Source organism: Caretta caretta, chromosome 10 (genome assembly GCF_965140235.1).
Source record: "Caretta caretta isolate rCarCar2 chromosome 10, rCarCar1.hap1, whole genome shotgun sequence".
Lineage (NCBI taxonomy): Eukaryota > Metazoa > Chordata > Testudines > Cheloniidae > Caretta > Caretta caretta.
Genome location: NC_134215.1, coordinates 77472231 through 77497444, shown reverse-complemented (window position 1 = coordinate 77497444; position 25214 = coordinate 77472231). Strand labels below are relative to the sequence as shown.

General features: G+C 45.8%; 1 protein-coding gene across 1 annotated transcript in view; it reads right to left on the bottom strand.

The window, feature by feature from the left end:
- Positions 1 to 22889, bottom strand: part of ALDH1A3 (aldehyde dehydrogenase 1 family member A3) — a 50641-nt gene extending 27752 nt beyond the window's left edge. The window contains exons 1-5 of the mRNA XM_048867621.2: positions 22669 to 22889; positions 17834 to 17938; positions 6565 to 6705; positions 2167 to 2296; positions 403 to 464 (exon numbers count right to left, since the gene is read on the bottom strand). Of these exons, the coding sequence (XP_048723578.1) occupies positions 403 to 464; positions 2167 to 2296; positions 6565 to 6705; positions 17834 to 17938; positions 22669 to 22767 (537 nt within the window). The 5' untranslated portion in view covers positions 22768 to 22889. The remainder of the gene's footprint in view (positions 1 to 402; positions 465 to 2166; positions 2297 to 6564; positions 6706 to 17833; positions 17939 to 22668) is intronic.
- Positions 22890 to 25214: the final 2325 nt, after the last annotated feature.

Below are 25214 nucleotides of genomic sequence, written 5' to 3'. Positions count from 1 at the left end.
GGCGAACTTACTGATTCTTGCCAGGTGGCCACACTGACAGATGACCACTAGGCAATACACCCCAGTCAAGCTGAAGCCATAGTGACTTGGGCCATTGGATCCCACAGCCCTGTGGGAAGGGGCCATCACCCTGACTCTGGCCATTGGTGTGCCAGACAACCTTGAGAGTGCGGCCATATTGACTTTTACTGTTAGCCCACACAACTCCAAGACAAGGGGTGGCTGTAAGGACATGACTGTGGGGAAGTAATTACCCTGCCCCAAGAGGGGACAGGGCGCACTTGCCCCACGACAGAGGGCAATGGCTGTAATGCTGTGGGGCATACATATATTTGTAAATAGAGGGGATCCTCAGGGTCCGAGCACCTCTTGGCTAAAAACATTAGCCAGTCTTATACTTACTGGAGTTATAGCCCCACAGACACCCATCGGTTCATGCCTGGTGAAACAGACAACGTTTTCATCTGCAAAACAAAAACCAAAATGTGTAAGGGATCAAAGCCAATATTGTGACATACCTGTATGTACTGCACTTGTGCGGGGCTGAATAGTGGAAACAATATAAAATGATGATATAAACAGAATGGTGAGGCAGAATGAATATAAATGAGTTATATGAGGTGAAGCTAATCTGAGAAGATTGTGGAGTCATCCATTCTATCCCACACTCAGGCAAGGTGCTCTTCAAAAAGGAAGAAAGTTATTCAATAGGATACATCTATCACAGAACAATTCAGATCTGCGATCTACAGAGGGCCAAGTGCTGTTCTAATTCAGACTGGTATAACCCTTTGAAATCCACTGACTTGCATCACATCAATTCCACTCGGTCAGTTCCTCCCTTACACTTGCTCCTGCTGCTCAGACATGTTCAGTTGGTGTAATTCTTCATTTCAGTGACGAATAAAAGAAAATGAATTATCAACGCTTTTATGATTTTTAGTTTTGGTGGTGGTGGTGGGGAAACAGGTTTATTTCTTAGGGAAAAATTCCTAAGTTTTGTGACAGATTCCCACAAGAAATATGTGGAAAAAAAAAACACAACAGTATTTCAATTTGATACAAAAATCAAGTTTTGTTTTGATTCAATTAGAATCATTTTGTTTCTGAGAACAGAAACAAAACAAACAAACAAAAAAAAGACTATTTAATAAAACCATTTGCCCACTAAAACTTTTGCTTTTTATGAAGCTCCGTGTTAGGGGGTGGTCTCTAGTTATTATGCACTTTGGAAGTGATCTCAAACAAGACTGAGAGCCATCTCCATAGAGAGAAATTCTACAAATTAAACTGAGCTTGTGTGACAGAAATATCGGATTTGACAGGCTTGGACTCTGCTACCCTTAAATCAATGCTGACTGGCGGGAGGCGGGCAAGGAGTGCAGTCCTTCACAGCTACCAGAAGGAGCCAGTCTTTAACCTTTGTCTGTGGTGCTCTTTCCTTCATAGACCACCAGCTATCACTAGGGCAAAGGAAAGGAGCAGGCTGATGACTTTCAATTAGCTGTTCGCTGACTTCGTGCAAACACCCTTGTTATCTTAAAAACCAGCCGTCATTTCCCAAGGCCACACCTGTGCTCACACATGAGCGGATAGATTCTTCCCTAAGTTACTCACACTAAATTCATTGGCATGGGTGTAATGAAGCACAGACCCTAGGAGAGGAGTTTTTAACGAGTGCTGCAAGTGTTTATAAATAAATTAAATACCCCTACAAACTAGAGCTTGACCGAACCCCCAGGAACTGAATGTCTGCCATGTACTTGGATTACCGACAGATCTGAGCTAGCAGATCTGGCCTCTCTCCAATAAACCTAATTTAACTAACAACAAAGAAGGTACTCAAAAATATCCTTTGAACTTTGATTTCCAATGCACTCTCACCAACAGCGAAATCTTTAGTTTCAGTGAAACTGGATGTACAATAACCAGGGATAGAATTCTCATAAAAGTCTATAGGGCAATTCCAAAACTCTCGGGGAGGAATATAATCTTCCGTTAAACTCTATGGCCTTTCCATAAGGGAAAAGGCATAAAGTAATTTGTGGGGTGGGAGGGAGGGATGAATTTTTCAGAAGGGAAACTCCTTAAACTGATTGTCTCAATGTACTTGATATCACAGACTGAAGGAGTTTTTAAAGGTGAACATGGAATGGTTCAACTTACCCACTGGGATAGTTCTTCCTTGGATTTTATCAGCCCACCCAGCATAATACCTAAGTGTCTTTATACAGCCTTCCAAGTCAATGAAGAAGGCATGAAGAAAAGGTTTCCCTGTGTCCATTGTTTCCAAGGTCTGAAACAACAAATCACATGCATGGTTATATACTGCTTAATAATTATTGGGGTGGGGGTTGGGGTTGTTTTTAAAGGTTCTAGACAAAAAATTTTCTGCAATCTACAAGGTTTCATCTTTCTCGCACCCTGCGCAATGGAGAGAGGTGGTCTCTTCCCCCCTCCCCCACACCATGGATGATGATGGGATGGATTGCATCCTCAGCAAGTTTGCAGGTGATACCTAGCTGGGGAGTGGGGGGGGGGGGGGGAGGAGAAGAGTTAGATATGCTGGAGGGTAGGCATAGGGTCCAGAGTGACCTAGACAAATTGGAGGATTGGGCCAAAAGAAGGACAAAAGTTTTAAGTCCTGCACTTAGGATGGAAGACCCCCATGCACTGCTACAAGCTGGGGACCAACTGGCTAAATGGCAGTTCTCATCTACTATAATCCCCAAGTCATTTTCTAAGGCTAATGGCATATTGGGCTGCATTAGCTGGAGCAAGGCCAGCAGATCGAGGGAAGTGCTTATTCCCCCTCTATTTGGCACCGGTGAGGCCACATCCAGAGTATTGTGTCCAGTTTTGGGCCCCTGCACTACGGAAAAGATGTGGGCAAATTAGAGAGAGTCCAGTGGAGGGCAACAAAAATGATTAGGGGGCTGGGGCACATGATTTATGAGGTAAGGCTGAGGGAATTGGGCTTATTTAGTCTGCAGAAGAGAAGAGTTGGGGGGGGGGGGGGGAGGAAGGATTTAATATCAGCCTTCAACTACTTGAAGGGGGGATTCCAAAGAGGATGGAGCTAGACTGTTCTCAGTAGTAGCTTATGACAGAACAAGGAGAAAATGGTCTCAAGTTGCAGTGAGGGAGGTCTAGGTTGGATATTAGGAAAAGCTATTCCACTAGGAGGAAGGTGAAGCACTGGAATGGGTTATCTAGGGAGGTGGTGGAATCTCCATCTGTAGAGGTTTTTAAGACCTTGACAAAGCCCTGGGGATTGGTCCTGCTTTGAGCAGGGGGTTGAACTAGATGACCTCCTGAGGTCTCTTCTAACCCTAATCTTCTATGATACTCTGATGCAGACCACATGGATGCAGACTTGGATTTTTCCTGAGTTCAGGGATGTTCAGAACTGGGGTTTTGGTTGTGCTCATTCTTGAGATTTGAGTCAACCATGAAGACTGGTCAATGAGGTTGCCCTAGGAAAAGCCTCAGCTCACCACAGCAAGTTGTCACATCCTTAACTCTAAGCACACGGCTGAGCCCATTGCTATTCCCCGCAGCACTTAAGTAGGTGTTTAATTTTTAAGCATGTGCTTAAGTCCCAATGGCCATAAGACATAAGCATGTTCTGAAGTGCAGTGCTAGGTACGGGTGGATTTCAGCCTGTGCTTAAAACGAAGCAAAAGCTCTAGTGTTATGCTGAATCAGGGCCAATATGAACATACAGTTTGGCCTGAGTACAGATCCAACATCCCTGAACTCCAGGAGGGCTTGTATGTTTTTTAGTTTAGCCCCACATCCAAAATTAGAGAAGAGAGTCCCACAGAAATCAATGGAAGTCTCTCCACTGACTATCAGGTTGTGGAGCAGGTCCTCCTTTCCAACTGACCACGAGGCTTCGTTCTTCAAGACCGGGACGTTATTGCAAAATGGTATTCTCTCTTTTCGGTGTAAACAAGAGTGTGTCCAAATTCACACAGTGTCACATCCTACTTGAAGTTTCATTTTGCGAGCAGCATGTTCGTGAAAAGCATGCCCAATGATGCATTTTAAGTCCTGAACTAAAAGCAGCAGGAAGTAGTTACCCTGTGCTACCTTTTACATTTTTTTTTTTTAATTAAGAGTAACTTGCAAATTGACAAGAATTGGATGTGCACCCTCTTTGCTCCTCTGTAATATATAGAAAAGGTCAAGAGATTTCTGTGCATATATGTTTTTACATCGTCTATCCTGGAAAACTCCAGGACAGCATCACAAGAGTGAAGACTGAAAAAGCGGAGAAGGAAAATTTTAACAGTTTAAAAGAACTGTTTTTATTAACACACATTTAATATCAATGGCCAGTCGACGTTTTGGAGAAATTCTTGTTAAATCTCTTTCAGTTAAAATGTGAGAACTAAACAGACATCCTCTGAAATCCCATCAAATTCTTTGGCAAACAAAGACGACCAGACAGGACATTCCTGATATTGAAGGTTAAAAACCAAGCAGAAAAATTTGTCCATTGGAAAGAAAAAGGGGCACAAGGCCAACTTTAAAAAAAATTTGTTGGTTACTGAGATCTAACCACTCTAATTTCTGCAAAAATTTGAGCCAGAACTTTGTGGCTTAGGGCAAAAATTAATTTTTGCCTTTTTTTTTTTTTTTTAAAAATGATGACAAATGTCACGTCCAAATGAGCTGGTGTCTCACCTTCTGGTCCCATATCACACAGCCATCACAGTCTAGCATCACTCACTTCTCTATCTGGCAGAGGAACTAGAAGTAGGTCAGGACCGAACTGCATGGACCAAGCTTCCTGGGGGAACCAGATTAGGAAGAGGGAGGAGTTGCAATACACAATGCAGGTGCATTGGTTCTGTGAGCAGTCAAGTCACCGTGGAATAATTTTTATGAAGAGCCAGAGGAACAAATGGATGTTTTGTGAATAGCTCAAAATCTTCACACACATCTTTCTGCCATTTATTTCAATTGCTATAAGGAAGTTAAATCCTTTAGACAGTCCATTTGATGTGGTTTACTGCAAATCAGTCACGTTGTTTTATTGTTGCCATTGTCACTTGTCCCCTTTAATGTTCTGATGAGTAGAACACCCAAGTCAGGCATGGCACAGACCTATTTAGGTCATCCTTTGCCAATGCAAGATTGTTCCCAACTCTGTATCTTTGTTATTCTCTTCACGTTTCTTTCATTAATTCCACAGACGATTCAATAGTTAACATAGTGATTATAGATGCTTTTAGCCTTAGTCAGTTGTCATTGTCTGTTAGTTTTAAACAGGGTGGGGGTTATTTGCTCATTTTGTTCTAGGACTTCATTTATTTAAAGATTTATTCAACACCATAGGCAAGAACATTAAATTCAAGTAGGGATATGGTTTTTTTTACATCAGTAACTCAAAGATAACACATGATACAGACATCTGATGCATGACCTGAACTCTCTTAAAATGAGGGAGTTGAATTCACCCCTGGCACCAATGCCGTTAAGCCAAGGATGAACATGACTGCCCATGGGTGCCACCACCTCCCATGAATCCACTCTGTGGATACAGGCTCTCATGGCCCCTTTCTGCAGCCTTTACTCACGTCGGCCTCAGTTTTGCCCAGCCTAGCCTAAACAAGTCAGTTGCCCTATTGAAGTCAATGTCACTTAAGCACCTGTCTAAAGTTATGTGCGCTTTGTTGAATTGCGATAGACTGCTAAACGATCAGCACAGAGGCAGCCCCAAAGACAATGCTTATATGGCTCCATGGCTCTCTTGCTCACTCTCTCTTTTTTTAAAAAATTGGTTTAGCAAATAACACCTAGTAGTTTAAAACAGTGTTCCTCACAGAGTAAGTATAAGCAGCATTAAGTGTTGAGCATCCTTTGTCGCCCTACCTCCCCCCCCCCAAAAGCTAGACAACCATCAACTGTACTTCACCAAGTGGACACGGGGCTGGGGGAGGATATGGCAAAAAGAAATGAGTTAAGAAGGTGAGGTTTCGCTGCTGTTGTTCCTGGACAACTCAAGCCCATTGACTTGGAAAGTTTTCCTAGCCTCCCATTGCATGGGACATGGAGATCAAACGGTGGGAGGAGAGGCAGCTTTTCCAAGTCAGCCAGGGGATTTCCCCTCTCATGGTGTGTGGGCATTGGAGTGGCGGGGAGGTGTGGGGGGGAAAATGGGGAGGGCGCACTATTCAAGTTTGAAGAGGGAGGTAGGCTTCACCTGCAATGCTAAGATCTAGGGTGACCTCATCCAGAGCACTGAAAAGTACGAACGATGGATTTGGAATTTTTCCCTTTAACAAGGCAAAGATGCCCTTAAAAAAAAAAGTCACTGATTTTGAGAGAGCTGTTTAAATTATTATTAAAAAGTCCCTCTATCCAGATGTTACTAAACCAAGCTGGGAGCTTGGGAAACGGAAGCTTCCCTGCAGATGGGATTCCCCTTTCAAAACAAACTAAACACAAGCTACAAACAGCCCCAGATCTCCAGGGCAGTCAGAGGGACAGAATTAAGTAGTCAGTCAATTGCTTCTCGTTTATTATCGCTCCCCCCCACCATGTTTCACTTACCGCCAAAATGACTCGGTCTCGCTCGATGAGATCAGCTAGTTTGTGGAGGAGCCTCCCTCTGCTTAAGGCGTCCATTTGTCTCCATAGAGATCCTCTCTGGAATGCTGCTTTTGCGGCCTCTACTGCCTTATCTACATCTGGCTAAAGCAACCAAACACACACATGAAATATTCAGGTGAGAGAGAGAAATTGCATAGTGCTATGAACAGCTCCCAAGCAGGTTGCTTCCTATGCAGTGTCCTGCAGAGCCTGCCTGCTGTAATATTGGATCATCTGCGAAGAGAGTCTGCTGTTTTGCTGCTGAACATGGAATCTAGCAAGATCTGACCTAAGCGGCTTCAGACTCTGGTAGGATTTGACTTTGCCGGATAGGAACCTAAATTCAAATTTTGCAGAGACAATCAGATCTTTCAGGGTAAGTTGTGAAGTTTACAGAATTGGACCAGGCTTCCCTGACAGGATAAAATAATATATATATATATTCAAGCCCCTATATTTTCTTATCTACATACTTTGTTGGCAAGAGTGAAAAGTGTGCCCCCGTCCTAGTGGGGAACAGGCAAGACTTTCATTGACAGCAAGACTGGGCCTGGTGCACTCACAAGCCAAATCTGGATGGATCAGCATTTTTTAAAACAAAGAGGTGGGAAAGAGGATATATTCAGAGTATGGATATTATGATGGTTTTAGCCCAGGGAATAGTTACAGCTCACAGACCTCACTGGACAATCCCAGTTTTCCCTTGTAAATTAGTTTTCCCTTATAAATCCATAATCAAATGTGTCAATAACAGTTTTAATTCACAAAATTCACTTAGATCCTAGACAGCATTTTCAGAAGAACCACACGTCCCCCTTTATGGGGGGCTACTAGTGTTTTTAGCTCAATGCTATGGCCCTAACCCTCAAATGATGCAAACCAGCATAGCTCCACTGAAGTCAATTTCCAGCCGGGGATAGGGCCCCATGACGATAAATATGTGTTTTGTTCTACCACTGGTTGCTACGTTTACTCACACAAGACGTTGCTGTGGATTACTCACATGAGTGAAGTGTCCCTACATACACCTTATCCGGTCACGATATGCCCCAGCAATTTTCCCCCCTCTAAACGTACACTGATATTTTTCAAACAGGGTGAAATCTGGGCCTTGCTGAAACCAATGAGAGTTTTGCCGATGGCTTAAATGGAGCCAGGATTTCACCCCAAGTGTATGTTTGATGGACGCTGCCGCCTTCTTTGGAAGGAATTCCGCCCTGTGCAAGATCTTCTAGAACAGGATTATTCTAACTCTGTGAAACTACATAGTCCTCTAGTATGGGAGACAACAAGACAGACCTATCCCAGAACATATTGAATGCCAACAAACAAGAAATGACACCTTACTAAGGACAGACACTTTCAAGGGAGGAGTGGGTCATGGAAGAGTGCTACAGAAAAACACAACTGGTGATTAAAATTACACCGGAAGGTTTATAAACAGCCATATCCCATTGTTATTTAATGTTCTTGGGCAAGCTGCCTCCTATATGCCCCCCCCCCCCCCATCACCTCAGGTTAGTCCTGCAAGCAGTTTCCCCACCTTTTGTCCATTCACAGCCATTCTTGGGTCCTGTTGTATTAAATGAACAAGCATTCAAAATAAAGTTCTCCAGTCCCACCACACGTCCATCCATTTAACCCTTCGCTCCCAGGCCTCTCTTGCCTGTAGTCTCACCCCAAGCTTCTCTGCTGGAGCTTACTTGTTTCCAACAGCCTCTGAGCTCCCCGGGCACCCTCTCTCTCTGTAGCTTCCTGAGGCTGGTTACAGGGGAGTCAGAGTTCAGATGCGCCTCCTTAATAACTAGGGTGGGCTGTCCCCAGGTCTCTAGGTCTAAAGAGGCAAGCCACCCTGTTACAGGCACACCTACTTATTCCAGGTCTGCAATGGGTTACATGGTATTTAATCAGCCTATTTGTACAAGCAGCTGAATACAGAACCCCACCCTTGTCAGAAGGGCATTGGCTATGCTGCTGCCTGAGAGGGGGGAGGGATAGCTCAGTGGTTTGAGCATTGGCCTGCTAAACCCAAGGTTGTGAGTTCAATCCTTGAGGGGGCCATTTAGGGGGTTCTGGGGCAAAATTGGGGATTGGTCCTGCTTTGAGCAGGGGGTTGGACTAGATGACCTCCTGAGGTCCCTTCCAACTCTGATATTCTATGAATTTAGTGCATTTAGGCACCCAGTTACCTTGGTCATGTCAGGCTATTTTTATCTCCACAACTATGGTAGGCTCTGTGAGACTGACGTGTATGTGGGAGTGGGGGGTGTCAGAGTGAATGCACACTGTAACTGGGTGGATGCATTAACAGACAGTAGCAGGGCTCTGGAGTTACTGGCAAGCTCCTACCTTGAATTCACACAGGTTACATACAGGGCACAATTTGACATAATTGGTTTAATCTGAATCAACTCATTTGGCACCTGCCAATCAGAGCAGAAACCAGTGTCAAACCTTCCCACTTCTAAGAAGTCCCCAATTTCATGCTGAAATTAGGATCTGCAAGCCACGGCTGAAAAATATTTTAACGGTAAATCAGGCAGGACACAACACATAATGAAGGCGTCAGGTTTAAACACATTCCCTTTAAACGCTGTTGTGTTTATTGGGATATGGAAGACCCTTAGCACAGGCAGCACTATGCCCATGCTGGCCAGGCCTGTGGGAAATGAAGTTACAAGGACTGCCCCTAGCTCTGAGAGTGCACAAATGGGATGGCAGGCATGCAGCACAAAGAGCCTTCCCACCAGCCTTGCACACTTGTGCAATGCACAGGCTTGTGCTCACCAGGCCCCAGGCACATCTGGGGCTTGATCCAACTTGTACTGATGTCAATGGGAATATTTCCATTGGTTTCAATGGGAGTGGAGTCAAGCTCCAAGAACTGGGAGCTCTGAAGCTTACTGGGATAGCAATCACGGGTGGTTTGTTCGCTCACCCAGTGCTCCAAGTCACACTATCTGTGGCGTGATGCTCCATGAGCTACCACTGGGCTAGGGCTTAAAGCCACAATCTAGACCCAAATGTGTATTTGCCTCATCCAGCAGAAAGGTACCAATGCACAAAATGAGAGAGAGTCGGGGATAATTCAGTACAGAACCCTGGCTGCTTTAGGGTGACCAGACAGCAAGTGTGAAAAATCGGGACAGGGGTGGGGAGGGTAATAGGAGAATATATAAGAAAAAGACCCAAAAACTGGGACTGTCCGTATAAAATGTGGACATCTGGTCACCCTAGGCTGCTTACACACTGCACTCACAAGTAGACAAGCTAATTGATCTGCAGTATATTACTGAACATTCAAACTGTTACTAAAACTGGGTTGTTTCTTTAAAAGAGCAAACATCCCTTCTGAATACCATGACTACCTCCCTGCAAAGGACATCTGAGACTTAGGAGTGGAGTATTTATAAGGCTCAGTCCTGCCCTGGCTAGTGTAGGAAGAAGGAACAGAGATGCTGCCTGGTACATCCTCCACAAAAGGAGACCTGCAAGCCAAAGCAGAAGTCCTAGGTGGTGGGATGGCCATTAGTGCTTCTGCGTGGGAGCACCATCTGTTGGGTAGCACTTTCAGGTGATTGCAAAATACTTGCTAGCCAGCTGGGATGCTAGATGTACTCCCTAATCTGCAGACCACATCCTCTTGGGCTCCTGAGAGCTACATAAAGATCTTGTTCATTTCCTTTCATGGGACCATGATTGGGGAAAGGCCCCCCTTCCTGCACTAACTACCCTGTGTGCTAGCATCTCAAAAAGAAGTGACTTAGCCCTCAGCTGCTTTGCAATTTTCCACTGAGATCATCATCAATCATCATCAACAATCCAGCCCTTTCCAGAAGTCACGCTAGGAGCAATCTTACAGAACACAGCATTACTATGGACCATGACTGTTCTCCAAAACTGGGCATGTGGGCGACTCTGTGGTTAGCTATGTTCATTCCTACTCGCTGCGCTCCCAGATACCATACATGGTTTGGTGTTTTGCATAGTCATTATGCATGCAAGCAGGAGGACTTCCCCAAAATACCTCAGTGGAAATGCCATACAATACAGGCACAATAAAACTCAGCTACCCCTCACATTAAGTGTCTGAGTTCAAACCAGCAAAGACCAGGAAATTCTTAGGTAAGGCTGAAATTCCATTCTTAATCCACCCTATGACAACTTGGCACGAAAGGGGTCAGAACGGTGCATTACAGTACACAGATGTTGCAATCCGTAGACACAATATGTGACATAAGGACAGAGTCATAGCTGTCAAGGTGCCAAGGACAAAACATGGGACAAAAAGGAGGGACACACAAGACCTAACAATTCACAGAGTTTCAATCTGTGGGGGGAATTTATTTAGTATTGCACACACAAAACTACCTCAAGAGTGTTAAGGTTGCAAAGTCAAATGCTAAAAGGTTAGGAAACGCTAGAATTAAAGATGCCTGTGAAACCTTAATCCAGCCCCCTTGTGTGTGTATGCGATTGTGATACAGTCTCTCATTACATGATCACAGACTACTTTCTCCACAGGACCCTTACGGCTCATCCCAGTCCAACCCTCTCTTCCCCCTCCCCAACCTCCTACTCAAACTCACAGGTCCAGCTCATCACCTGTGCATTAGAGTCAGCCCCCTTCCTCCTCCTCCTCCCAGGGTGCCAGCAGATGGAACATTGAGTCCATTAGGAAGACGGTCCCCCAACGATTAGTTCCCAAGCCCAGTGCCACAGCAGCCCAGAGGAGCAATGGCAAAGAAAGTCCTGGTCAGCTCCAGGCTCTGTGAGGATAGCACACGTGCACTATGGTTAGTAGGTGAAGAGAGGGGGTAGAGCTTGCCCAGTGCCGATGGAGTCTCCAGGGAATTCTGGTAAGTCTCTACTGATCATGGGCAAACAGATGAATAAGTCTTTGAACACTTAAGTCAAATTTGGGCATCTCCACAGGAACAGCAACAGGCACATGCCTGGGACCAAGGTGACAACCCCTGCCAAATGTCAAGTCTCTGTTTCAAAGCATGGAGCCACTAGAGCTTCTCAATGAAGCAGCATGAAGAATTTTGTTAACATGGGCAAAAAACAATGTATTCTCCCTTCCAATCTCTCTCATAAATGGCTGAATCCCCCAAGAATATTCAGACTGAGGCAGACATTCAGCATGGAAAGTTTCAGCCCAAACGGTCAATGTTGGACAAAGTTACAAGCAACTAAAAACGGGGCAGGAGGGTAACAATGGGAAACGCTGGGTCACTTTAACTACAAGCAGCCCCACCAGTTCAGCCTGTAGTAAGTACCCATCTATAACTGCTCCTCCTAATCTCAGTCCATCCCTAAAATACAAGGATGGGTGGCATGGATAGCAACAGACACCCTTAAAACTCCTAAGAATCACAAGCACAGGAAAGGCCGACTCCTCTGGCCTGGCTGTGACCCATAAAGCCAGGGCATAGCATTGCAGGTTTTCCACTCCAGGGTGGAACTCAGCCATGTGCAGAAAGACAACAAAGCGAGGCATCCCTTGAGCACTCGACATTCACTCTTGCACACAGGACTATGCCAACCACAGGCAGACAGAGATGTGATCGCACTGGAGGCAAACTGGGACAGATGGAGTATTTTACAGGGAACTGGTCTGCCAGGTCAGGATGGGTAACAGCCCTGGAAGCAGCACAATGACACAGCCTTAACATTAGGCAAATCAGTTATTCCCATGCCTGGTATCAGCCCGACAGACACGAACACTCAGCCCTTATTTGTAGGCCAAGGAAAACTCCAGCAGAGCATCACTGCCAGCTCCTCTTTCCCCACCCAGGATTTCCCTCTGCCTGCAAGTAATTCCATTTTAATTTTGTAACTAAAGAAAAACAAAACCTTTGCTCCCAAGCGAACAACAAGTTGGCCACGTTTCAGCCCCACAGCCAACCGTCATCGCCAGATTATTAGTTGCCAAATTCCCATCCCTCATGCACAGCCTAAGCAAACAGGCATCTCGGGAGGGATTTACACAGAGGGTAAGGGAGATGGAATCCAGCCCCCACAATCTAGAGTCAGGGTGAGCAGCAGCTTCTGTAGCGACAACACCAGTGACTGCAGCCCCTACAAGAGTTTTAGCCACCGCAACTGCGTAGCTTCTGTCTCCTCAAGGCACCCCACTGAGAATGCTCCGGAGCCCAGTTCCACAGCATTCTTCATTAACAAACCCAAGTCTGCCTGCATGAAACTTCCAGAGATCTAGGATGGGGGGGATTAAACTGGGGCTGTGTTCGTCTCAGGGGGTTCAGTTTGCACAAGACTCTTTGGTTCCAGGCCATGTGGATTTGCAACCACTAACCTCAGAGTGTCATGTTTAGGCACTAACAGACCCAAAGTTGCAAAGCAAAGCTCAGGGGAATACACCCAGTTTGGCCTGTTTTGGGCCCCGAACACAAGTTTTTAAACTCACTCAGCCCCAACCCCAGCCTTGCCTGCTGCCCCCTTCCCACCCCATACATACAGCAGGAGTGTCTGCATGTAGGATTTAGGGGATGCAAGGAGAGACTCTCTGGGTACAGCTAAAACACAATAAAAAAAAATAACACAGCTCTGCATTTCAGAGCCTGGGGCAATTGATTCTAGCTATGGAGATGAAAATTGTAATGTAGACCCTCCCCCCACTTAGTAGGCCTCAGAGCCCAGGTTGCAGCTTGAGCCCAAAGGTCTAAGTGCAATTTTCAGCCCCATGACCCAAGCCCCACAAGCCCAAGACAGTCGACCTGGGCCAGCCATGGCCATACTACAGGTCTTTTACACTGCAGTGTAGACATACCCTCTGTGACCAGAATATAGTGCATTTTCCCCCCTGTATAGAGAGATTAGCCTGCACACCGGATATCCACAGAAACTTCCAGACCTTCCACAGATTGATCCCTATAGGCCAGAGAGAGTCTCTCTCAGGAGAGCCCAGAGATGGGATTTTTCCAATGATAGTCCCATGAGCTAGAAGTTAAAATCTCTCCCTGGCACCCAGAAGAGAACAGAGTAATGAGGGCTCTCTCTGTAGGCAAGACATGAGGTGGTCTTCTTGGTTTTGCTCAACAGGTTTCTTTAACAGAGGCATGAAAAGCAGGCCTGAAATACCCACGTAACGACTTTGTAACTACTCGAAGAGGCACTTAGCTATAGCGGAGCCACGGTTTCTGCCTAGTAAAACAAAGTTACCTCAGGATTAGCCTCAGCCCTCAGTTTATATGGTAATTATAATTAGATCCAATGATGTGCTATATAAAATTAGCCTATAATTACATGTAATTTCATGATATTATCTGGCCACTTTACAATTGCCTCCACTGCTGCATTGTCCATGGACAGGCCAAGTCTTCTGGACATTGCAGGCAGGAAGGCTTCTCCTTATTCTAAGGGGTTCCTCTCTCTGGATTTGGCTGCATTAAGCCGGTGACAAGCTTGCACCACTACCCAGCCTTGCCCTCTTCCCTCAGGCTGAGTCATAGACTCCACCCCATTGCCATATATAGTCAGGGTGGCCACCTGCCCAGGTTTTCCCAGGATCATTCCTTTTTTTCTGGAGGTGGCTTTCTGGGAAATCTGGAAGGGTGCTCAGTGTACTGTACCAGCACTCCGAGACATCCCGATTTTTTGTACTGCAGAAGTGGCAACCCTGTTATAGCATTAGGGTCCATGGGAACTTCATTGGGATGGGCAGGGGCATTCTTCTAACAAAGTACCTTTGGCCCTTCAGTTTTCCTATCCTAGAGCTGTGGTGTGTAGCTTGGCCACAGAGGTGAGGATACTCACTGTGCTTAAAACGTTCCCCATCCCACTGCTGATAAAGAGGGGACGTCGTTCCACAACACGAGGGTGAGGCCCCACCACTAACAACGGTGACAGGAGAGCCTTCCAGTCATCAGATGGAAAAAGGCAAGTTCTTGGACTGGTCCTTCCCCTTACAGCACCTCCACAAGGCCCATGTTTGTGAAGAGTTGTGGTATGGGGAGAAGGCAGCCCTACTAGTGTCACTGACTCCAATCAGAGGTTTGTGTGCACAAGCAGGGCCAGATTAAGGTTATGAGCAACCTAAATCTAATGGGAGGGAAAGGCGTAAGTATGAATGACATATTGCAAAAGAAATTATGAAGGCATCAAACATTTCTCTACATACATATTGACATTTATTTATGTAACATTAAATAGTTTATTCTACTCCCTCGACACTCCATTCTTCAAACAGATACTTCTGAGTAGGAGGTAGCACAGGGGATGCTATGCAGTCCTTCTCTTAGGCCTCCTTCCTCCTAGCTAGTGGGATGCTCGTCTGTATGAGGGTGAACACTCCAACACTCCCCATCCTGCTCACCTCTTTCAACCTGGTGCTTCAACCCTCAGCTCTCCACATGGCACTGTGCAAAGCCAAGCCCTGCAGGTGTTTTCCCCAAGCTATGGCCTCTACACCACAGACCCCATCTCCCTCTGACTTCCCTCTGGGAGGCAGCCAGCTTTTGTTATGTAAAAGAAAACCACTCAGGTGTAAAATCCACTGAAGTAGAGCAAGTAGTAGTGGGAAAGTTACATGGGGTGGCATAATTTTAGGCTGTCTTGCTCGGAAAGCAGCCTCCCAGTGTTGCACTGGCTGAGGACAATGAATTGCCATTTTCACATTGAACCCAAATATTTGTGGGGTGATACCCAGCTTGTGTAGTTAGTCTCCAGTGATGCACCACATCAGGCCATTCTGTCACCAAGCTTTTCCTCAGTTAGAATCATGGGACTGGAAGGGACCTCAAGAGGTGATCTAGTCCAGTCCCCTGTGCTCATGGAAGGGCTAAGCATTATCTATTCTAGAACGTGTGATCAGCAGCTCTGATACAAGGTTTCCTAGGCATGAGTTCTATGGTTTGCATTTGTTTGTTTTAAGCTTTCTGTAAGAAAAAGGTAACAGCTAGAAGGGACACCAATCTGTAAGTGGTTGCCCTGTCATAATATTTAGCACTTTTGTACTGTGTTAGCTCTTCAAAAACCACTGTACAAACATTAAACAATCTAAAGCCTTTCAGCTTTTGAATCACTAGGAGTTGACAAAACAGAGCTATTCCATGTTGTGCTCTCTGCTCTCCTGGACAAAGAGACTTCACTGAAAAATCAGTCTCTTAAAAGAACCATTGAGGACCTTTCAAAAGAACAATCCGACCAAGGCTGCTGCAGGGACACCCTTGTAACATCAGGTCTGGTGTTCCTGTTTTATTTGTGTAAATCAAGCAGACCTTGCTTATTTTTTTCCCTTAAGTGTTCCGAGTTTAGGGGAGGAAAGTGAATGAGATTCTGTTTATACCAGGTGGGAAAAAGCAGAAGGAACCAAAAATCTAGTCTTGTGCAAAAATCCCTGAAGTCAATACAGCTACACAGGTGCAATGGTCAGCAGGAACTGGCCTGTGTTCTCATTCCCTTCTCGAATCACATCCCATGCTTACCCAACAATTTCCCCTTGGGAAAGAAGTTGGTTTGAGTTGGGGCAGAAAAATGAGGACTAACTTCAAGTTTATTTAGCTTTAAGATTTTGGAATGAAACTCAAAAGAAATCAAATGCGAGCTACTTTTATGATGGATTGAACTTCTAGAGAACTAGCAAATGGACAGAACCTGCCTTTAACCTATTCAGCCAGTCTTTCTATCATACATTGCTAAGAAGTGGATTTAAAATCCTTGAGGGAGTGGGGAGGGAGAAACCTACAACATTGTGTGTTGAGCTTCCTCCAGTAATTTTTCAACCCCTTAAATGTACAAAGATGCGTTGGCATGTGGAACTAGGATGAGCATAAGGAAAGAACTTGGTTGCCTGTGCAATACAGAAAAATACAGCAAAGAAAAAAATTTGGATTTCTTTGATTTTTAGTACAGTTCAATACAGTATTGTACACAGTGCATCATCAATCTGAAGCCCCACAAGGGAAGGTTCTGTAAAAGTTAAAGGACTGGAATCCAGAATGGAATGTTTTGTTTCTCCTACAAATGTGTGGGAATTCGTTCCTTATACACGGGAGGGACAGTAGTTCTGGCAGGAGCTGGATAGACTGCGTGCAGGTTCTGTGCAAGCTTCCCACCCTACCGCTCTCGTACGGTCTCTTCCCCTGGCTATCCCCTTGCCCTGCCCCCCCGGCACTCACCAGTTGTCCAGAAATGGGACCGAGCACACATAGAAGAGGACGATGACTAGCACTAGGACCCAGCGTCTGGAGCTGCCTGCCAGCCTCAGTGGAGGAGAGGGACAGAGGGAGCCTCTTCCCTCCCCTGTCAGCTAAGAGGAGCTCTGGAGAAATCAGGGGTGGTATACAATGCCTGCTCAAACTACACCCATGGCTGGCATGGGTTCCCATGGTAACCCGATTTTTAGTGCCCGGTCACCAGTGTTAACCGGATCCCTGGCAGTGTGTTCCTGCAGCATGGGGAGACGCAGCAGGCTGACCATTGCACCTTCCAAGCCACAGGGGGCAAGCTTGCTCCCCCCACCTGGCCATGCCCCCTGCCTGATCAGTAGGGCCTAAAAAAAATAGGAGGGTCTAAGGCTATACCCTTATTAGCCGAATGGTTAATCCAGCCCTATGCACAAGGCATGGACTATAGAGTGCTTGATACTAAAGCCAATATAAAATATTGAGCACTCCCACTCATCCTTTGGTTTGACTGATCATCACCTATTAATGGGAGTAATGCACATCCACAGAGAAGGGACCAGAATCCAAGGTAGTTTGTTTTTAAAAAACTTTCCCTAAAAGGATCTTTAAAAATAAATGTACATTCCTTCTTTGGTCTCAATCTCTGTCCCCAACCCTGCAAAGGCTTCATTTTACACATGTGAGTAAACCCACTGAAATCACTGAGCCTGTTCATGTGCGTAAAGCTAAGCAAGTAAGCATTTGCAAGCTGGGGGGGGGGGGCGCTGAATTACATCAAATAAGTGACCAAAAAAGGGCTGCAATGGGGCAGTAGGTGTTTAATCAATTACTTCCTTCTAAACAATACTTGGTATCACTCCTAGGATTCAGTTAAATCGTTACAGTAATCACCATCCTTAGCAAAGAAGCAACTCATGATTCTAGCAGAGTGGGACATAACTGATTCTCTCGAATGCATTTGAATGAGCATGCCACAATGGTAGCTACCACAGGCTTTAAACCTACAGGTGGGCCAACCACATTTTGTAGGAAAAACGAACCCAGGATGCTTTCCTGACTTGTAACCCAGAGAAACTTACCTTATCACCTTCCTCTACATCACAGATTTTCTCAACCGTTGAGGGATTATATGTGGGAAACGTCTTTCCACTCATGGATTCGTGCCATTCGTTGTTAATAAATATCTAACAGGGGTCAAAAAGAAAAAAAAATAGCAAACATACATGTACCATGTGGAAGCTCAAGTATCTCTCTCTATGGGCCTGATCCTGCAAGGAGCGGAGAACCCACTGAAGCCAAAGGAAGTCAAGAACATTGAGCAGCTTTGCAGGATTAGGCCCTAAGGGTTCCATTTTTAATTGCAGTTAAACCAAACCGAGGGAAGTACACATACATAGAGGTCCAGTGAAGGCAGTTTTGCTTGACCAAAGAATGCAGGATCAGGTCTGCGCAGTGTAATTCATGTGATTTAGACTTGTGAAATAGCCAGGATTTATTCCATCCCATCTCCTTGGGTCTAGCAAGCAAACACCGAGAGAAATCTACATATTTCAAGCACAAACATTATAGATGTTGGGTATATGCTGCTGATGTTGCTTATTTTGGGCTACTCATCAGTGGTTTCTCCATTAGCATTTTCCACCAGTGAATGTGCAGTATGGACCCAATTTTGCAATGCTACCTCACCCAAGGAGTCCTTACTCACACACGCCCCTAACACTTTGCCAGTCTTTTGTCAATAATCAATTGGAAAAGTTTTGTCTATGGCAGTTTATTCTTATATGCCAATAAAAAAAAAAACAAAAACAAAAACAAAAACCACACACCAAAAGAAGCAAACAAACCCATAAGCCTTTCTATAGCAAGGGCAAAGAGTCCCAATGTTGTGTAACTAAAAATGCATTCAAATACTTTTAAAATGATTAAAATTTTGATATTTAGTATGAACTGTGCATAGACACCAATATAGAATTGATTCAACAAGCATCTGCACTATTCTGACCCATCTTGAGACTATCTGATGATGCTTTTATTAATGATTCCTTGTAAATAAAATGAGATCAAACAGTCTTTAGATAATGAGCCCTGGTTAATCTTTGCAAGACAGTAAATTATTTTATTTGAACAAAAGTGTTTCCCCTTTCCAATGCAACGTACAAGTCTATTGGCACATCAGCTCATGCTAGAGTTCTGTCCCACAAAAAAAGAAAAACCAAAAACCTAACCAATCCTGCAGTCTTTGCACACTCAACATGCCCATTGAATTGGATCGCATAGATTTCTTTTCTTGCCCATTTCAAAGCATAATTACTCCTTAATATTAGTACTGAAAATAAATAAATATTATTCTCTGAATACTTCTGCAAAGTGTGTGCAGCACATACTGGAGGAAGCTGCCTATATGTGAACGCGTCTGAAAGTGGATTTTTAGATCCACCTATCCTGGAGGATTTTCCACTTTTTGGGGGGTGGGGGGCAGACGTGTCACGATTACCATACTCAGTGTGACAAGACACCAAAATGGAGTTTTGGAAGGGAACTCACTGCACGGGAAGTTTTAAGTAGCCTGGAGCTCACAAATTACAATCCGGCACTTTGGATGCAAACATTTTTAAATGGTAAGAGTGAGCAGGTTTATGGAAGACAAAGGCAAATTTGGGTCTAAAATGGGGAACATTTCACTGCAAACTTGAGAGATACAGGGAGGGGAGCCCATGAAACTACAATGGAATGTTTACAGCTACTAATGAATGGGGCACCATTTTCCTGCATCTATGTGTTAGCATTAATTATGGATCAGGGAGCCGGAGATGAAATCACTCCAGCGAACGGCGGACGCAAGTGACTGACAGACTCGCCAAGATTCTTTTCACCGTCATACAACTAAGCTTGGTTCTTCCATAAGAAGTCACTCTGAGCGTATGACATGGATCATCACCGCACTCGCTTTCATCTTCATCTCTAGGGACATTATGGAAAGATCATTTGTGAGCGATCATTGCTTCATAAAAGCATCATGCTGATCAATACAAGACTTGGTCTTAAAACCATTTCCCCAATTCAGTAGCTAGTAGAATTGAAAAGAAGATTCTCACTTTACAGAGGGATGAGTGCTGGTGGGAGACAGCTGCAAACATCTGGGAGAAGTTGATAGAGTTTGCAGAATCCCCCCATAGATGTGTATTTATCATCATTCTAAGCTTAATATTGCCCACAATTTTCCTCATCAGATGATGTGTTCTGAGCATCAAACCAGAATTTATACTCTAATTAATAACATTTTCCACTTTTGAGACAGTCTATTGGATTGTCTAGACACCTCTAGGGGTCCTATTCTCCACACCCATCTCACATGCAACCGCCAGTGAAGTTAATAAAAGTCTGTCCAAAGTAACATTACGCCATTCTGAAATCAGCAGCAGAAGGTGCAAGTCCCAGGTTAGAAGAAAGCTCAGCTTTTAAAAAGTAACGTAGGGAAAACTGGTTTAAGACGGCAGCTTATCTGCTGACAAATTATTAATAAATGGCTAATCACATTTGGATCCAGGTACACACCGAAGGAACAACTTTCAACTTGAGAAATTAATGCAGTTCAGCTTTATTTGTCCTCTCGCAGCTGGGAGACAAATTATAATGATCTCTTTTATATAATGTAAGCAGCATGAATTCTTTTATATTAACTAAAACATTCTAAACCCCACTAGCCTGTCTAGTCCAGTCGCATAGTTGAAATTAGCAAAGTAAAGGTCATACGTCAATAGACCTGAGGAGTCCCTCCACTACAGGGAGCAGTGCTGTAGGATACTGGTGAAAACAACATAGGGGTTTAACTACCACAATGTGACAATTCCTAAAAAAGGATGTTGAGGTCTGCAATGACTCAACTCTATGCCTTAGAAACCAGCAATGAGCAGATGTCTTGGATATCAAGAACAAAGTAGGAGTCTTCTAACAAGGGCTTTGGAAGTTTTACATTTCAGTGGCTTGGGATAACCAAGGTGCTTTAAAAGTTTCAGAGTAGCAGTCGTGTTAGTCTGTATTCGCAAAAAGAAAAGGAGTACTAGTGGTACCTTAGAGACTAACCCAATTTATTTGAGCATAAGCTTTCTGATGAAGTGAGCTGTAGTTCACAAAAGCTTATGCTCAAGTAAATTGGGTTAGTCTCTAAGGTGCCACTAGTACTCCTTTTCTTTTTGTGTTTTAAAGGGAAGCTCTATTGATCGCATAAGAGCGGACTGGACTTTTGGTTGTGTGTTTTTACACTGAAGCCCTGACTTTAGCAAGGATACCAGGAGCTTTCCCCCCCCCCCCAAGTGTAAAATCAGACATTTTGAGAGGGGTACGATCAGCGCAACCAGCAATTTTGGGTCCGATCCTAAAAGTTGCTGAGCACCCTTCACTCCTAGTGCCTCTGGCAGAAGCTGAGGGCCCTCTGAACTTTGCAACATTGATTCCCAATTCCCTTTCCTATACCATAAATATAGGGTCTGATCCTGCCATCAACGAAGCCACTGCAAAACCCCCAGTATCCACAATGGGAACAGGACTGAATCCACAGAAAAAAAAAAAACCCTGTTTTTATAGGAATTTTTTTAATCCTCCTCGCAGCTTCACTCTATCCAGATGTGACTTCAATGGAAACTGCTGAGCCCTCTGAGTTCCCAAGAAGTGCTCCATATCTTGGAGGATTGGCTCTTGTATGCCCAGCATACTAATTTGGGAATATGCCTCACCCTGTTAGTGACCCAGGATGGCACATTAGGTCCACACTCAGTACAAAAACCATTTTCTTCTTCGATAGCAAAATCCCAAAGAACAGGGTGACTAAGCAGTACAAATTCAGGAACACACAGATGCAACTTCATTTGGGGCTGAAGTGAGTCTAATGTGCAGAAGAGGAAAACTATAACTTCAACCTGTAGCAGAAATTGCTAAATCATAAACTTTGGGAGGGGGAAACACCCCAAAAATCAATTTCACTTGATTTCCTGCAGTTGACATGTCTGCAGGAGGCAGGAGACATCCAATGACAAATATCTTTTTGTATCCCTCCTAGAACCTGCACCTTTCTCCACTTGCTACAAATACCACAATAAACTTCCAGTCTGTTAAAATACAAGAGCACAGACTGAGGTTGTGGAATATCAAGCTAAAACAAAAAAAAAAAAGGAATTAAACAGAACACTGCATGATCAATAAGGATTTAACTGAGCCTCTGAATCACAGCAGACAGGGGGGGAAATCTGCTGTTAATTAAAAGTACTAGACAGATGTATCCTGCAACAATGGGAAGTGCAACACTTCTGTGTTTGGAGTCCCGCTCCTACAGAGAAGAATTATAACAAAGAAGGGAAAGTTTTTGCAAACTCAGGTTTTGAGGAGGAAATGACCTAATTTTCCCCATCTACTCTTTAATCTTATTGTTGACATAATACAATGAAGAGGTGCACAACAATAAGTTTCCTGCCTGAGAGGTCAGACCCTGCGTTCCTGCAGCACCCAGATCTCCCCTGGCATTCAGTATGGATTGAGGGCGTCGCAGGATCAGGGCCCAGTGCATTCTGCGCCGGAGCGGTTTGGTTTTAGACTCAGCTTACATTGATGTAGACATTTAGATTTTGTTTTGCTTTAAATCCCCGCTGGCTCCTGACCAGGTTGGCCAGAATCTACGGTCCCACCGGGCACCCGGAATCCTGGCTAGAATAAAGCCAGAAAGTCTCCCGCGGGGTGGTTGTCCATCTCCCCACCCAGCTGGATCTAAGCGGAGTCCCTCCTTTCAGAGCGGGGTCCCCTTTGCCGGGGCGCCCCGCGCCCGGGCCAGCGCGGGCAGACTGGGGGGAGCTCCTGCCGGGCCATGTGCACCTCCGGCGGGCAGAGCCGGGTCTCGGGCGGCAGGTGCGCGGCGCCGGCTCACCTTGGTGTGCTGGATCTCCAGGTTCTTCACGGGCCGAGGCAGCGCCGGCAGCTTCTTGTCCGGCTGCCCGTTCTCCACCGTGCCGTTCACCGCAGCCATCGCCGGAGGGAGGGAGAGGACGGGCCGAGCGCCGCGCTCCGGCCGCCAGCCCTGCCTCTGCGGCTGACAGCCGGGCGGCGCGGCCTTTAAGGGCTCCCGGCCGGCGAGCGCCCACAGGCTCCGCGCACCGCCCTCGCCACGCCCCCTCCATCCCCGGGCACCGCGCGGCGGCGGCGGCGGGGCAGGTACAGCGTCCCCCGGGGGCTCGGCCCCGCTCCGCCCGCTCCCGCTCCCCGTCCCTCCAGCCCGGGGCGCTGCTGAGCCCGCGCCTGCAGCAGCAGCTGGCCCAAGCTGTGGCCCTAGGAATGAGGGCAGGGCTCAAACAATGAGGGTGATTGTAAGGGTCTCCTTGGGGGGGGGGGGGGGAGATGTGATAGCAAATTAACCTACTAACAAAATTGCATGGGTCCAAGAGCAAGCCTGGAACATGCAGCCCATTGGCTAGGCACGGAGCCCACCAGCTAGGTCTCTCTGGTCTTTTCGGGGCAACCAGAGACCAACCGCGTCCAGTCCCCCCCCACCTTTAAAAAGTTTACCCACTGACTTTGGCTCACGGCCGGCTTCCACTTTGCTTGGGTGCTGCAGGGTAGGCGAAGAGCTTTGGCAACCTTGAGAACAGTTACACTCATCCCAACAAAAGGGAGAGCTCAGTGGTTTGAGCATTGGCCTAGTTAAACCCAGGATGGTGAGCTCAATCCTGCAGGGGGCCACTTAGGGATCTGGGGCAAAAAGAAGAAAAAAAAGGTCCTGCTTTGAGCAGGGGGTTGGACTAGATGCCCTCCTGAGGTCCCTTCCAACCCTGATATTCTATGAACCTTAGCACTTGGCATACATATCCCATCCTCAGCACAGCCATCCCTCCCCCCAAGGTCTGAGATGCGTTAAGACTCGTCTCTAAAGAGATGCCTGGAAGCTATTGACTTGGGCATTTTGGCTCAGGGGAGGGCAGGCAGAGAGTTCTGGAGAATGCCCTGTTGGCAGCTCCTATTTCAAACCCTGAAGATCCAGTTTGGGCACCTCCATGACTGCACGGCCCAGGGAGGACGTCTCTCCAGGATGCATATCACAAGTCATTCATGCCTTTAAGTCAAAACTAAAATCTTAAACACAAGGGTGTGTGTCACAAGGGTGGGGGCCCCTCACCCCTCTATTCCTTGCTACAAACAGCCCTCATGCACACACTGCTGGCAAGGGGAGGGATAGCTCAGTGGGGGGAGGGATAGCTCAGTGGTTGGAGCATTGGCCTGCTAAACCCAGGGTTGTGAATTCAATCCTGGAGGGGGCCATTTAGGGATCTGGGGCAAAAATTGGGGATTGGTCCTGCTTCAAGCAGGGGGTTGGACTTTCCTGAGGTCCTTTCCAACCCTGATATTCTATGAAGTTGCTATACAAGCCTTCTCTCCCCCATACGGCTTTTGTCTTCTCCTTAGGCACAAGGCAAGAGATATCACTTTTCTGGCCTTCCCCTCTCCTCCCTGTCCTCACCGGACCAGCTGAATCACATTGTTAATGGGTTAATCATCCAGTCCTTTACCAATTATCTCCTCAGTTTGGCCTATGGAAGGACACTTGCCAAGAGCAGTGAGTCAGCCTCAGGATACTCACAGTCACACCTCCCAAAGCCAAGCAGCAGCCTGTTCACACCCTGGAGAACTGACTGATATATACTCATGAGGAGTAGCTCCACCTAGCATGAGCTGCCACAATCTCTACTAGCTTCAGTTTCCCAGACTAGCCCCACATGTGAAACTCTGACCCTGTTTGCATTGCAGTCCTCTACTCTCAAGGTGATCTCAGCAGCAATGTCCGTATCCCACAGAAAAGGCTGCATCCTCCTCATTAGATGTACGGGGAATTGCGCTATATCCCTGTCTCCTGGCTCACTCCCCGCCCCCCTTTGGATCTTTCTCCTGATCTCAACTTCATGCTTTCCTCTATGCTGCCTTTGTTTGGAAACACCTCACTTCCCTGGTGCACCAAACTACCTCCCTTTCCTCATGCAACCCTCCTCCCCCCAACCTTCACACTCACGTCTTCTGCAAACCAAAAATCTTCCCAAGAGTATTCTAAAAAGAGACAGAAAAAGAAGAAGTAAACAAAAACTCCAGACTAATATGATACCTGGATTCCCCAAGTCCCATGTGTGTCTACTGTATTATCTGGGTCTGACTTCAAGCCCAAGCCTGTCTTAGTTGAGACAATGGCAGTTTTGCTGTATTGACTTGAAAGGAAACAGAACTGGGTCCTTCAGCTACAACTCCCTTTGGGAGGCGATCAGCCATTATGTGTGTGCCTCACACCTAGGGCAAGCTATCAATAACATTATATAAGTTAAACATCGGGAGAAGTCCTTTCCTTTAAAGAGCTGTAAGAGACTCAGAACATGTCCAGAGAGTCAGATTTAGGGCTGAATCCTGCAAAGGCTTACCCAGTTGCTTAACTTTACT